We start from the raw sequence: 16,516 nt of genomic DNA on the forward strand, positions 1-16,516 counted from the left end.
ATTCTCTACCTAATGGAAATTGTGTTCTCCATACATCTACCATGCCTGTGGAGGCCAGTAATGGGGCCAAGACTTTATCGCGCGTTCTTTCAACAGTACCCTACCATCTCCCCTTCGCCTGTCCTCCGTTGTGCATAAAACCGAGTTACGGTCCCCTCCCAAAAGAATCTGAGGTTCTATATCCGCTAAAAGTTTACCTTCCAGGAATTGAAAAAAGACCCGATTGTTGTCATTCGGTGCATATATACAGTACAAGCTCATTCTCCCCATTGCGCCATCTAAGATCACATGTAAATATCTGCCCCCTCCATCCTGCTCAGAAGTAATCACAGAACAATCAATTTGTTTGTGTATGAGGAGTAAGACGCCCGCCTTGCCATTGACTGCTGGAGTACCCACTACTGTGCCCACCCATAGCTTGCACATTCTCTGGAAATCACATTCCAGCAGATGGGTTTCCTGCAAAATTGCTATATCCGCTTTCAACTTTTTCAGGTGGGGAAGGACCATCATGCGCTTGTGTGGGGACTGCAGTCCCTTCACATTCCATGTTATTACTTTAGGCATCTCACAGCAATGGCAAAGCAAACCTCATCCACCGAGACAGTTTCCCCCCTCCTCTCCCCTCCCTAAACATAAAACAAAATTGAAACCCCAACAACAGATCATTACTAGTTTCAGACTTCTCTTTTTTCGCACATTTTAGCGTGGAATCTCTGCACATTCCACCACTAGGAACCCCTTGGTATACCATGAACCCCCTGTATATCAGGAAAGTATCGACAAAATCGTACACTCCCACCCGACTCCATGCAGAAATTCCCTGAAGCCTCACTTCAGCTGCGCAATCCCCTACCAATAACATCAGTAAGCATCATCATCCGATGCACCTATAGGTATAACAATTGTGCCTCAAACATTGTGAATCTTAAAATAACATGAGTCTCCTTCCATCACCATCTGGACATCTCCCGTCAGTCCGGAGAAGAAGAGGTAAGACCCCTCCTGGTACTCCTGTTTCTGGAACGTCCCCTGCGAGGCAATCCATCTCTGTATGTCTGGCGATCCCCATTGTTGTCTTGGGACAAGCTTTCCACAAATTTAGCCGCCTCCCCTGGAGATGAAAACGATTCCACGCCACCACCGGGCTCGAAGATCTTAAGAATGGCGGGAAACATCAAGGAGAACCGAATGCGTTTCTGGACCAGTAGAGAGCACACCGTGCTGAAGGCACGTCGCTTGCGTGTAACCTCTGCCGAGTAATCTCCGAACATTAAGATTCTGTTGCCTCGCACTCTCACTTGTGCCGAGGACCTTCGATAGGCCTGTAACACGTTTGTTTTATCCACATAGTCCAGGTACTTCACAATAACTGGTCGCGGTCTTGCTGGAGCGCCATCTTGGGTAACACTTCGCATTGGTCCCACTCTATGAGCTCTCTCCGCTCTCAGCGGGGCAGGCAAGCCCAGCGCCTGAGGCAACTCCACAGCACACAACTTCAGCAGCTGGCCTGCTGGTATAGATTCTGGGAGCCCAATGATGCGTAAATTGCTCCTTCTCGAGCGATTCTCCAGGTCATCCACTTTATCTACCAGCTGGAGATTGGAAGCAATCACCTTCTTCACCTCCTCCTGTGATCCCGCTAACTCATCCTCCAATAAACTGAGACGTTGCTCCAAATCAGTGATTCGTTCCGCCTGAGCTGAGACATCCGACTGTATTTGATGTAATAATTTCGACACCGTCGCCTCCAAAGAAGCTGTAATATCTGGGGCTATAAGTTTAGCTACTTCTATGGCAAAAGCTCGACATGAAATGTCCATATTGTGAAGCATAGTATCAGGCTCACCTTCTTCCATTGCTGGCTGCACCAGAGGAGGTTGTGATGCCGAGCGCGAGCTCGTGCTCCTCGTGTTCCTGGCCGGCTCAGGCGCCATTTTCCCCAGCGGCAGCATGTCGTCAGTCTGCAGGGCCTGTGAGTTTAATCCTGGGGTCCCGGTTCATACCAGGAATCTCTCCATACGCCGGAGAGAAGCCTGTACGTCGGGTTGTCGGCCAATGGCCTCAAGTCGGGTATCAAAGCCTCGGGACCCCGGTTTTTGAGTCGGTTTAACGGAGCTCTCCTTACTCGCGTCTAACCATGTGCGCGCCGGAACCGGAAGTCATCGGCCTTTAACTCCTTAACGATCGGCGAATAGTGTTTCTACATCAGCCGTTAAGGGTAGTTCTTCTGATGTGCTGCCTTTCCACGTCGGTGCTTTAGAATAAGTTTTTCCACATCGGGCAGGGTGCTCTTGAAGCCGTGGCTGTTGCTAACAGCCTCTGGCTTTAGGGCATCGATCGGAGACCACTAACTGTGTCCTCCGATCATGTTTAACCCCTCAGATGCGGCACTCAATAGCGAGCGCCGCATCTGGGGCTCCCTCACTTACCCCATCAGCATCCCTCATTGCAATCGCAGGGTGCGGATGGTTTCTATGGCAGCCTTGGAGCCTAACAAAGGCCCCCAGGTCTGCCTTTAGTAAATGCCTGTTAGGCCATGCCAGAGCATGACATACATAATACACATAATACAGAAGAATTGCAGTGTAATATAAAAGCTATCAAAACATAGCATAGTAAAGTCCTCTAGTGAGACTAAAAGAAGTAAAAAAAGTTTAATAAAGTTTGTAGTAAATAAATAAAAGTCCCAAGTAAAAAAATAAATTAAAAAGCCACTGTTTTCCACAAAATGCTTTATTATAAAAAAAAAAGTGAAAAGTTACACATATTTGGTATCGCCCCGTCGGTAACGACCTCAACTATAAAACGATTGCATTATTTAACCCGCACAGTGAACGCCTTAAAAAAATAAAATAAAAAAAACAGTGCCAGAATAGCCGTTTTCTGTTCATCCTGCCTTCAACATTTTTTATAAACAGTGATCAAAAAGTCGCATGTACTTTAAAATGGTACCAATAAAAACTACATGTCGTCCCACAAAAAAAAAAGCCCTCATACAGCTGTCAGCAGAAAAATAAAAAAGTTATGGTTCTTAAAATATGGTGAGAAAAACAAATAATTTAGAAAAAAAAAATAAAGTATTTTTACTGTGTAAAAGTGGTAAAACATAAAAAAACTATATAAATTTGGTAACGACCCGCTGAATAAAGTTATTATGTTATTTATACCACACGGTAAACGGCGTAAAATTAGGACACAGAAAAGTGGCGACATTTCAGTTTTTTTACCTATTACCCCACTAAAAAAGTTAACAAAAGTTAATCAATAAATTATAAGTGCCCCAAAATGGTGCTATTGAAAAATACAACTTGTCCGGCAAAAACAAGTCCTTATACAGCTATGTCGACGCAAAAATAAAAAAGCTCTTCGAATGTAAAAAATTGCTTGGTCACTAGGGTTTAAGATACCTACGATATTAAGGGATTAAGAAACTTTGTGTTTCAGTTCAACATTTGTAAGATCTCTGCTTGCTGTGAGTTCATGGGAATATTATTGTTTACAATCAAAGGTTTTGTAGGGAAATCCTACTTCTATGCATAGTAAACCGATTGTTTCTCCATATGGAAATACTTTTTTTTTTTTACCTCAAGATGGCAAATAACATAATCAATAACATGAACTATAATGATTGTTTCCATTAGAACAAATTGCATGTGTCCAAGGGATGTTATGTATCAATCATTCTATAATTCTATAATATGTACAATTGACTTTATAAAATTAATCCATGAAATTCTATCAGGTCGTATTTGTAATTATTCAAATTTGCATTATTTTTCACTTAATTTCAATTTGTTTCAATCATTGGTCCTTGTAGAAATTGTAGGAACAAAAAAAATGGGTAACTATAACAATAAATATAGTTCTACATTTTATGAATAACTTTAAATAAAGTTAAATTATTTTTATCTAATACAATAATCCAGAGATTCTGATAATCTCGTACTCGTTTCTAGAACAGTACTGCATAAAAATTGTGAATTTCACAAGATTGTAAGACATTGAGCAATAAATTAAGAGACTCCGATGATTAAAAAAAAAGTGATGAAGTTTGTATTAGCATTTTTATTTAGGACTATCTTTCTGCAGTCCATCTACCCTTACAAGTAAATTATATACCTGTGTAAAATGTTATGGCCATCCAAGAATGTTTTCTAATCTGGCACCTGTCATGTCCTGTTAATGGCGGATTTCAATATTTTTACTGTATAATCTCAACATTTTTGAGTTATTGTTGCGGTAAACATGCTGCCTGATCTGCGGCAGCTGAATTTAATAAAGCAGGTGAAGTTGAGCAGATTGATGTATAGATTTGTGGAAAAAGGTTTAGGACATCTTGTAATTTATTGATTGAAATCCCTGCTTATGAGTCTAGTGGGTGGAGTTACGCAATGATTGACATGCTTCTCTGAGACAGTGAGCATACAGAGAAAGTTGTTAATCTGTGAGTAGGACCGCCCACTGGACTCATAAGGCCACAGAGATCAGAGATTTCAATCAATAAATTGTAAGTTATCCTAATATACATCTATATATTAATCTGCTCATCTCCTTTGGCTCTATAACATGCTGCCCACAAATCGGACAGTATGTTCAACAGGACGGGTCCCTTTTAAGCATATTATTAAAATCCCATTATTATATTAATAATCAGAGCTTACCTCTTTCTGATGATATTTAATTGCCAGTTTTAATCGAGCAAGGTCATTACCATTCTGCTCTTCCAATATTCCACCATCATCCCTATAGTTGAGGATAATTTCCAATTCTCTTGAGCTCCTTGTCTGATCCAGCAGATCCTTAGCAAATTGCTTACATTGCTTTGAGAGCTCCTCATACTCAGATTTAAACTCATTTTCTACTTTGCTTAATTCCTGAAGCTCCCAGCTTAATTGAAATGCTGTGAGGAAAGGATCTTCACTTGACAGCGATATTAAAGAGGGGCTCGCCAATGCCCGGTAGATGTTAAGTCTTGATCGAGAGTGTCGTAAACTGTCCACATCAGATCCAGAAACACATTCCACGCAGTTACAGCGGACCTCGTGTGGCCTGGGGATTGAGACTCCTTTTTGAACGAGATGCTTTATTATTTCATAATTGTTTGTATGAGCCGCCAAAATGATTGGGGTGATGTCTGGAGTGAATTCAGAGAACTGCTTATCCAAAAGTATTGGTGGAACCTGTAAGGAAACAAAATGCAAATACATGAATTATGTCAATATAATTTTATAATATGATGATGCATTATATTTCTCAAAATATATATATGTTATATTTTTAAATGTTTAACAAATTTAACAGAATCTGAAAGGTTTACTGATGTTTAGACATATTCAGCACGTGTCCAATTCCCCTGCAGCTCCACCACAGGGGATATCTAGCATTACACTGTGCCAATGAAATCAATGGACTGTATGTGTAATGTACAGACGTGCCAGGTCCTCCAAACCACTCATTATAGCCGCACTATCCCTTGGCTATTGTATGAGGGTCCTGAATATAGGATTCTATTTCATGATGTCAGAATTCTATAATAAGGTATTTTCTAAACCAGACAACAATTTTAACAGTCAACAACAGACTTTCTTGAAAGCATTTGATAAAGAGAAAAAAAAAACATGAAAAACAACAGATGAGACCACATCACTTTATTTTATTGCTCATAGATCCAGATGATGCACTCCTTATATCAGTTTGTGTAAAGTTGCAGATTCTTAAATGTCAGCAGCGTGATTCTAACAATGTGTAGTTTCTTATTTTAGGCTTTTGTTCTTCTGAGTTTTGTGCTGTTTAGCAACAATCCTTATTGTTTGTGTATCCTAGTATATAAGTTTCGATAAGTGGCCACAGTTCCTTCATCTCAATGATGGGTGTTCATGTTAAGGAGGACCTGTCACCTGCCCAAAAACTGCAACTGTCCATAATAACGACTTTGGTAATATTCTTGTGACTCCCATTGAATCTATCTCAGCAACTGATAACGACAGGTTTAATAGGCTCAAACAGAGGGAGAATTATTGGATTTTTAAACTGTCCTGTCTGCAACCTGGTGGTCTCAATGACATTTCTGAATCTGCACTAGATTGATTAATATTAACCTTGTCCAAAATATATGTTTTCTCATTAATTATATGACCATCTCTCCGGTCATGTTATACATGTATTACTATGAAGTCTCAATATGTCTGTAAACTCATATATCCCAGTATATTTTATTTCAACCACACCTAATTCTTCAAATATTTCTGCATTTACATCTCCTTGTTTCCTCTACATTCATTTCCCTCCCTCTCCGACAAACAATATATTATTTTTCACATTTCCTTACCTCCTGTTAATTAATATCTTTTTCAAGTAACATTGCCAAAAGAAACTGTTCTCCTCACTTACATTTTCCATGTCTCCCTGTACATGCATCTCCCTTCTCTCCGGCATCATTTTGCTTTCGCATCTTTTTTCCCCCTTACGGCCACCGTAGTTTTTCATGTTGCCTGGACTACGCTGACGCCGGCGTGCGGTTTCTTTACTTTTACTTTGCTTCAGCCTTATCACTGACTGTGCCGTGGTTACTGTCTCTTCCATGTCCACCCTTACCCGTCTGAATACCGGTAAGCTCTTCTCTATCACGTTTCTTATCATGTTTTTAAAATGCAAAGTAATTTCGTTTCCGCTCTGGTTTTATATTTATGCATTCTTTGTTTTTATCACTCCGATCTGCATTGTTCAATTGTGTGGCCACTCTATACCTGTATATACAGTCCCTAATACCTTTTTTATGTACCTCTTTTTTTTTTTTTTTTTACGACTGTGACTGTTTACCTGATGACGTCAGTCACATCTGTTTTTATCTATGTACCTGATTGTTTCTTGTTTGGCGTTTTTTTGCTCTTATCCCCTCCCCCTCATCCACATGTGTATTTAAGATGGATGTTTTGCTTGTTTTTTACTTAATTTCGGCCTGACGAAGACGCATGTTCTGCATTGAAACGCGTTGCCCATACTTCTTTGTACAATGAACATGCTTATCAGCATCACTCTGCTTATTCTTCAAATTGAGTAGCGCTTTCCAAACATCCAGTTTTTGACATATATATTGTTTTAAAAAAAATCTATAATTTTTATTTACTTGCGGCTCAATACTATTGATGCCGGTACCTGGATACTGAAAGCTGCAACCTGGTTACAAAACGGCCCTCAACTCTAAGCTGTACCTGCCAGTACAAGCCCTTACGGTGAGTTTAACAACTTACCACTACTATCCATTACTCTACCTATCAAGGTTTATCTTGCACCATGTGGCGCTGTGTATATTTTCTCTTCTCAGACAAAAACTGCTTCTGACATCTTAGTAAGATTGTCAGCGCCTCACAGATTCTGGCTTTTTTTTTCTTATCCTAGCCCCCACTGTTCTTGAAATATCAGTGCCATTAGTTTTGGTACCCGATATGCAAATAAGGCCTTTGACTGTCAAGTGGGCGGTTAACATCTCTCACTTGCCAAGGGGTAAATGCCCACTTGACATTCAAAGGCCTTATTTGCATATCGGGCAGCAAATCTAACGGCATTGATATCTCAGGAACAGTGGGTGCTATAAAAAAAATTAACATAAAGAACCAGAATCTGTATGGCGTCGGCAATCTAACTGAGATGTCAGCTGCGGTTTTTTTGGGCAGGTAATAGGTCCTCTTTAATCATGTCTTATGATTTCTCAAGACATTTTAGAGTATTTGTGATTCACCTGAAATATGGCACTATTGGCCCTTTTAGCACTGTGTTTCATGACATTCTAAAAAGTTCCTGCATATACATAGAAATTCTACTTAGCTGAGAAATGAATCACAAATTAAGCAAAAAATAGGGTTCAAATGTGATTGTCACTGGCTTTACCCCATATACCAGTGAAGTAGAGCTTAGAAGAGATATTGCCATATCTCTGTTTTTATTTTGTTTGCAGTTTCCATTTTTAAAATAGTAACAAAAGAAAGTACCGCCATATTGGTTGTCATCTGTGAATTAGCTGATGGTCAAACTGTGACTCTCTTATTGATTGAACATGCTGCAAAATGAGTTAGGTTTAGTTAGGCCTCATTCACACGACAGGGTCCGAGTGTCGGCCGGGAAAATCGGCCGTTTTTGGCCGATTTTCCCGGCCGGTTTGCATCCGATTTGCATCCGTTCCGATTCCGTTCCGGGCCGAGTTGCCGTTTTTACCGGCCGATTTGGACCCGATTTGCATCCGTTTTTTTCCCTGTCCATTTTAAAATCGGATGCATTTCATTTAAATTTGTTGCCACACACAGCCCTTTGTAGATAATGCCACAGCCCCCCTGGTAGGTAATGCCACCCAGCCCCATGTTGGTGATGCCACCCAGCCCCCTGTAGGTAATGCCACCAAGTCCCCTGTAGGTGATGCCACCAAGCCCCCTGTAGGCGATGCCACACAGCCACCTGTAGGCGATGCCACACAGCCACCTGTAGGCGATGCCACACAGCCACCTGTAGGCGATGCCACACAGCCACCTGTAGGCGATGACACACAGCCCCCTGTAGGCGATGCCACACAGCCCCCTGTAGGCGATGCCACACAGCCCCCTGTAGGTGATGCCACCCTGCCCCCTGTAGGCGATGCCACCCTGCCCCCTGTAGGTGATGCCACCCTGCCCCTGTAGGTGATGCCACCCACCCTGCCCCCTGTAGGTGATGCCACCCACCCTGCCCCCTGTAGGTGATGCCACCCTGCCCCCTGTAGGTGATTCCACCCTGCCCCCTGTAGGTGATTCCACCCTGCCCCCTGTAGGTGATTCCACCCTGCCCCCTGTAGGTGATGCCACCCAGCCCCCTGTAGGTGATGCCACCAAGTCCCCTGTAGGTGATCCCACACAGCCCCCTGTAGGTTGCACCCATCCCCCCCCCCTTTCCAGGAGAAGTCACTGACTTCAATGTCCATATATGGACAGTGTAGTCACTGACTTCTCCTGAAGAGGAATTCCCTGCCACAGGTCGGGAATTCCGCTTCAGAAGTGAGTGACGTCACTGTGTCCATATATGGACAGTGTAGTCACTCACTTCTCCTGTAGCGGAATCCTCGGCCATAGAGTCGGGGATTCCGCTGCAGAAGTACGTGACTTTGCTGTGTCCATATATGGACAGTGTAGTCATGCACTTCTCCTGTAGCGGCATCCCCGGCCATAGAGTCGGGGATTCCGCTGCAGAAGTGCGTGACTTCGCTGTGTCCATATATGGACAGTGTAGTCATGCACTTCTCCTGTAGCGGCATCCCCGGCCATAGAGTTGGGGATTCCGCAGCAGAAGTGCGTGACTTCGCTGTGTCCATATATGGACAGTGTAGTCACGCACTTCTCCTGTAGCGGCATCCCCGGCCATAGAGTCGGGGATTCCGCTGCAGAAGTGAGTGACTTTGCTGTGTCCATATCTGGACAGTGTAGTCACGCACTTCTCCTGTAGCGGAATCCCCAATCCCCGGCCGGGGATTGGGGATTCCGACTCCTACAGCGAGCAATAAAAGACCCTCCTCCTCCTCCTCACATGCACTCTGCACTGTGAGGAGGAGGAGAGAGAGTGCGCGAGCGACGGTAGACCCGGCCATCACTCGGGACACATTCCGGTGATGGCCGGGTATTACCCGGCCCCATAGACTTCTATGGGAGCCAGGCGGCTGGGCACCCGGCCGAAAATAGAGCATGTCCTATATTTTGACGGCCGGTTTTCCCGGCCGTCAAAAAATCGGTCGTGTGAATAGCCCCATTAGGGGTCTATTATTCCTAATGCAGCCGGGTGCTGGCCGATTTATGAACGGCCGGCACCCGGCCGCGAAACCCTGTCGTGTGAATCCCGCCTTAATGTCCAGAAGTTGTTAAAGGCTATGCAAACCTTTGAACACATGTTTTTTTATTTGTTAAATAAAACAATGTATCATGATCTTTTAAACAACTTTGAATTGGTTTTTGTTAAAACAAATTTTTACTTTTTGAGATACAGCTTTTATGTATCATGGATACATAGAAGCTGTGTCTTGCGCTCCAACACCCAAATTCGTCAGATCAGCAGGACTGACTGCTTTGTTGACAGCAGGTCTTCGGACACGCAGGATCCAGTCATGAACTTAGATGTGATTGATAATAGCTGGATTCTGTGTGTCAGAGACACGCAGGACCTGCAGTCACCAAAGCCATCAGTCCCACTGACCTGACGAATTCGGGTTGGAGCGCAAGATACAGCTTCTATGTATCCAGAAAACATAGAAGCTGTATCTCAAAACATAAATGTGAAAAAAAAATTAACACAATTACAAAGTTGTTTAAAATACCATGATACATTGTTTTATTTAAAAAAATTGTTCAAAGGTTTACGTAGCATTTAAACTCAATTCTATGGCTTAAAAATACATGTCACTTCTATGAGGTTTAGCATGAATAATCAGACTCAATGGCGGATCATCATTGGGCGTTTTGGGCGGCCGCCTCAAGTACAATGCATTTTTACCGCGATTTTGCCGCGAATCGCGGAAAAAACTTGACAAAACGGCATTGTGTATGTACTGTAAAGGACCTGCAGACATAAAGATCACATGACTTTATGTCTGCAGTTCTTGTTACTGATTAGGGACATGCTGGTCACATGACCGCAGGTCCTACAACAGCAGCAAGAGGTGAGCTGCTATGTAAGTATAAGGGGATGATGGATTTGTTTAAGGGGTCTGGGATCTGTGTTTAGGGGGTCTGTATTTAGGGGTCTGCATTTAGGGGGTCTGGTTTGGGGTCTGTATTTAGGGGGTCTGGTCTGGGGTCTGTATTAGTTTAAGGGGTCTGTATTTAGGGGGTCTGTATTAGTTTAAGGGGTCTGTATTTAGGGGGTCTGTATTAGTTTAAGGGGTCTGGGGGTGTGCTGCTCATAGGCGTAATGTTATAGACTGAGATTTGTGACGTTATTTTCTATGCAAGTAATTAATGCTCCAGGTGCCATCTAGTGGCCAGTGTTAGTAATTTCCTCCTTTGTGTAATTTCTTGTTTTCCCCACCCATGAGAAGGTGAAAAGCATTCTGGGAAGAAGAAGGGCAGTCTCTTCTATATCTGCTCTGAGAGAAGACCATTTTGATTCATTCCATCCTTCTCGTCCAAGTATAGTCGGTAAGCAGATAGATGGTTTATATTACTGGCTATCAGCAGCCACAGGAATACTGTTAGGACAGTATTCACTCTGTTACATGGGACTGTAATATATCAGTTGGTGTAGTTGTGAAGCTCGGCCTAGCCTCATGGTCAGCCATGTATGGTCCTATACTGTATTTGTACTGCCATACACTGTTCATACTGTACTATAACTGTTATTTCTACTGTTTATTTGTATATAGGCCTGTTACCTGTATATGTAGTACATTTATTCAATGTGCCTTGTTCTTATGTATTGCTGTAATCTAATGGCATGTATATTCTTGTTTGTTCCTCAGTTTTACCCAAATCCTACGACCAGTTAATAAAGCTACAGACTTTCAACCAGTCTCATTTATTGGCTAGTAGGAAGGTGTTTAGCTGCCTGTCGAGCTCCACATAGACCCCGGGGGTGCGTGAAGTGGGGGCAGGACAGTAAAACGACTGCTGGAATCAAGAAGGAAAGGATTAAGACTACACTGAGGTCTGCTACTGTCTACGCAGTCACCTGCAAACAGGCAACACGGCGATCTCTACGGTCAAACTATGTCACGAAGCCAGACATCTCTCAAGACAAGATCACATGTCAGTTCCTCCAAGGCATCATCTGTTGGCAATGCAGCCGCCATCGCCCGCGCAAAGGCTGAAGCAGCAAAGACACGGGCCACCTTTGCTGAGCAAGAGATGCAACTGAAATTACAACAAGCATCCTTGGAAGCAGAGAGGGCACAACGACAAGCATCCTTGGAAGCAGAGAGGGCACAACGACAAGCATCCTTGGAAGCCTCGCTAGACGTGGAAAGGGCGCGCCTGGAAGCGACACTTGCAAAGCTCCCCATTGCAATGGAAGCAGCAGCTGCCATAGCTGAAGCAGAAGTCTTAGAAGCAGCCGCATACCCTGACAGTGAGCACAGTAGACATAGCAATGTGCTAGGCCTAGAACAGGATCCCAAAGATGCACTACAGCGCACTTCAGAATATGTCCTTCAACACTCCATCAGTAACCCTCAGACTGCACAAGAAACAAAAGAGATCATCAGAGAGCCAAGTCAAACACACCAGACCTTGCGTCAGGAAACTGACCTCAGACCACAGTTCTGCAAGCAAGAGAATGACACAGCTCAAGTCAACTTCCCTGCTCACCAAAGAACCCAACCTCCATTCCAGTATACAGGAAGTTTCTTCACCCCAAAACGGTATGGCACGGGCGAGCCTGAAGCAGAGACTCCTAACAGGTATGACCACACACCACACTCTCACCATGGCAATGCTCTGCCAACCTGTCTCAGTACTAACCAAGCCACAATAGACTTTGCTAAGTTCTTTGCTCGACATGAGCTGGTCATCAAGGGACTTGTAAAGTTTAGCGATAGTCCTTTGAACTATAGAGCTTGGCAATCCTCTTTCCAGAATGTTATCAGAGACTTAGACTTGTCATGCAGAGAAGAGCTAGATCTCCTAGTGAAATGGCTTGGAAATGAATCTGCTGAGCATGCTAAGAGGATCAGGGCCATCAACACAAACTACCCAGAAACAGGTCTTAAGATGATCTGGGACAGACTTGATGAGTGTTATGGCTCGGCAGAGGTCATAGAAAGTGCATTATTCAAAAGAATTGAGGACTTCCCTAAAATAGCTAGTAAGGGCTACCAAAAACGTAGGGAACTTAGTGACCTTTTAATGGAACTACAGGTCGCCAAGGCAGAAGGAGATTTATTGGGACTTGCATTCCTTGACACAGCCAGAGGTGTCAACCCTATAATCCAAAAACTTCCCTACAACCTGCAGGAGAAGTGGGTCACACATGGCTCTAGGTACAAGCAAATTCACAATGTACCATTCCCTCCTTTCAGTGTGTTTGTGGAATTTATTACACAGCAAGCAAGAATTAGGAATGATCCTAGCTTCGATCTTACACTATCCTGTGCCACTCCTTCTGGTTTCAAGCAGCATAAAACACCAGTGGCAGTTCACAAAACTGATGTTTCTCTTAAAGGTTATCCCTACAGGTCTTCAAGCTCCTGTCACCAAGAGGACAGATTCCAGGATCCCAGTAAGCAGTGTCCCCTGCACAGGAAGCCACATTCCCTACTGAAATGCAGAGCCTTCAGGGAGAAGTCCATGGAGGACCGCAAAGCCTTCCTCAGAGAAAACAAGATCTGCTACAAATGCTGCTTAGCGACATCACATTTCGCCAAGGACTGTAAGGTCAGTGTAAAATGTACAGAATGTGACAGCACAGATCACAACACAGCTTTACACCATGGGCCACCACCATGGACACCTGCAGTAAGTGCCCAGGAGCAGGGCGGAGAGGAAATGAACACTGATACAGAGACACCAGCAGTTACTTCTCAATGTACTGAGGTCTGCAAAGGACTTATAGGTGGCAGGTCCTGTTCAAAAATCTGCCTAGTCAGAGTTTACCCAACAGGCCACAAATACAAAGCTATTAAAGTCTATGCAATTCTCGATGACCAAAGTAACAAGTCTCTAGCCAGATCTACCTTCTTTGAAATTTTCAAAATTTAAGGACCCAGCTCTCCCTACTCCCTAAAGACTTGTGCCGGTACTGTTGAGATGGCGGGGAGGAGAGCTACTGGTTACCAAGTCGAGTCTATAGATGGTTACACATCCTTGCCTTTACCAACTATAATTGAGTGTAACCAGATCCCTGATAACAGGTCTGAAATCCCTACACCAGATGCTGCAAAACACCAACCCCATTTGAGACATATAAGTTATCTCATACCAGAATTAGATCCACAGGCTCAGATAATCCTGCTTCTTGGAAGAGATATTTTACGAGTTCACAAAGCTAGAGATCAAATCAATGGTCCTCACAATGCTCCATATGCCCAGAGACTTGACCTAGGATGGGTGATTCTAGGAGATGTTTGTCTAGGAAGTGTGCACAAACCACCCTCAGTTACCAACATGCTTACTAGCACACTAGAGAATGGACACCCTTCTCTTTTCCAACAATGTCAAAGCAATTTCCTCATAAAAGAGCTACCTTACAGCATCCATCTGCCATGTCCCTTCATAGGCAACTCCTGTGACAACCATGCCTATGACAGGGACCAAGACCACTTAGGATGCACAGTCTTCCAGAGAACAAAGGAAGACAATCAGGTGGCAATGTCACATGAAGATAGACTGTTCTTATCAATAATGGAGCAGGAAATAGTCAAAGATAAATCAAATAGCTGGGTTTCACCACTTCCCTTCAGGTCCAAGAGACAACGCTTGCCTAACAACCGAGAACAAGTCTATAAACACTTCACTTCCCTTAGACGTAATTTGCAGAGAAAGCCAGATATGAGAGATCACTTCTTTACATTCATGGAAAAAATATTTGAGAATGATCATGCAGAGATAGCTCCTATCTTAAAGGACACAGAGGAGTGCTGGTACCTACCCATATTCGGTGTATACCACCCAAAGAAACCAGGTCAGATAAGAGTGGTATTTGACTCTAGTGCCAAACATGAGGGTGTCTCCTTAAACTATGTCCTCCTGTCAGGTCCAGACCTCAACAACCGACTCCTAGGAGTACTTCTCCGCTTTTGCAGAGACTCTGTTGCATTCATGGCTGACATCCAACAAATGTTCCATTGCTTCCTTGTTAAAGAAGAACACAGGAACTTCTTAAGGTTCCTTTGGTTCAAGGAGAACAATCCCTCCAAAGACCCCATAGAGTACCGCATGCGGGTACACATCTTTGGTAACAGTCCTTCCCATGCAGTGGCAATTTATGGACTAAAACATTCAGCGAAGGAGGGTGAGAAAGAATATGGGTCAGATGTTAGACACTTTGTGGAAAAAGACTTTTATGTGGATGACTGTTTAAAATCCCTGCCTACAAATGAGTGTGCAATCAGTCTTCTTAAAAGAGCTCAGGAAATGCTCGCCAGTTCAAACTTGAGACTCCACAAAATCGCCTCCAACAGTAAAGAATTGATGGAAGCCTTTCCTTCGCACGACCACTCAAATGATTTAAGGGACTTAGATTTGGGAACTGACACTCTTCCCATGCAACGTAGTCTTGGGTTACTCTGGGACTTAAAGTTTGACACCTTTACCTTCCAAGTCAGCAGGGAGGAAAAACCCTTTACTCGGAGGGGAGTCCTGTCTGCTATTAACAGCTTGTATGACCCTTTAGGATTTGCAGCTCCTGTCACCATACAAGGTAAAGCAATACTCAGAGATTTAACTTGTGATACTTCCGACTGGGATGATCCACTTCCCACTGAAAAGAGAGGTCTGTGGGTAGAGTGGAGGAACTCTTTAACCACTCTATCTAGTCTACATGTTGCACGTCCATATGCCCCTGTGCCATCTACAGAAGTTGAAATACAAAGACTGTGTGTGTTTTCTGATGCTTCTGTTAAAGCCATTGCTGCTGTAGCCTATCTTAAAACAGTGGACATCCAAGGACAATGCTATATAGCGTTTGTCATGGGCAAAGCAAAACTTGCACCACTCCCTGAGCACACAATACCCAGACTAGAACTTTGTGCTGCAGTGTTAGCAGTTGAGCTAGCTGAGCTGATCACAACTGAGATGAACATTGAGATCAAAGACACTGAGTTCTACACAGACAGCAATGTAGTCTTGGGCTATATTTACAATGAAATCAGGCGTTTCTATGTGTATGTCAATAACCGGGTACTAAGAATCAGGAGGTCAACCTGCCCAAAACAATGGCATTTCGTACCTACTGACCACAATCCTGCAGACCTACCAACTAGATCTGTTGCTGCTTGCCGCCTTAAGGACACAATATGGTTTTCAGGCCCTGCTTTTTTGTACAATTCAGAACCCAACAATAAGGATCCTGATGCATTTGGACTTGTAGATGCAGACATAGATACAGAAATCCGCCCTCAGGTGTCAACACTGCAGACGGTGACTTCAGACAGCTGCCTTAAATCTTGCCGGTTCAGTAGGTTCTCGACCTGGAAATCACTTGTTCGTGCTTTCACCTGCTTGGCCCATGTGGCTCGTTCTTTCAAAGATACCCGGGCTGCTCATGTCAATGACTGCAAAGGCTGGCACCGCTGTAAAAATGTCTACACAGTGACTGAACTAGATCAGTCAAGAAATGTGATCATTCGGACTGTGCAACAAGAAGTCTATGCTAAGGAAATTTATAGCATCGTCAATCAGAGACCTATCCCTAAAGACAGTGTTTTAAAGAAACTTGATCCATTTATTGCTGAAGATGGCCTGTTAAGAGTTGGGGGTCGCCTCAAGGAAGCAAGAATAGACTTTACAGAGAAGCATCCCGTATTAATGCCTGGTCATCACCACATTTCTTCTTTGCTTGTGCAGCATTACCA

At 43.5% G+C, this 16,516-nt stretch overlaps 1 protein-coding gene across 1 annotated transcript in view; it reads right to left on the reverse strand.

Moving 5' to 3' along the window:
• The window catches only part of TRPC4 (transient receptor potential cation channel subfamily C member 4), a 240,270-nt gene that overhangs the window by 51,858 nt on the left and 171,896 nt on the right, over positions 1 to 16,516 (reverse strand). Inside the window, exon 3 of the mRNA XM_075851740.1 lies at positions 4,665 to 5,183. Coding sequence (XP_075707855.1) covers positions 4,665 to 5,183 — 519 coding nt within the window. The remainder of the gene's footprint in view (positions 1 to 4,664; positions 5,184 to 16,516) is intronic.

Source organism: Rhinoderma darwinii, chromosome 2 (genome assembly GCF_050947455.1).
Source record: "Rhinoderma darwinii isolate aRhiDar2 chromosome 2, aRhiDar2.hap1, whole genome shotgun sequence".
Lineage (NCBI taxonomy): Eukaryota > Metazoa > Chordata > Amphibia > Anura > Rhinodermatidae > Rhinoderma > Rhinoderma darwinii.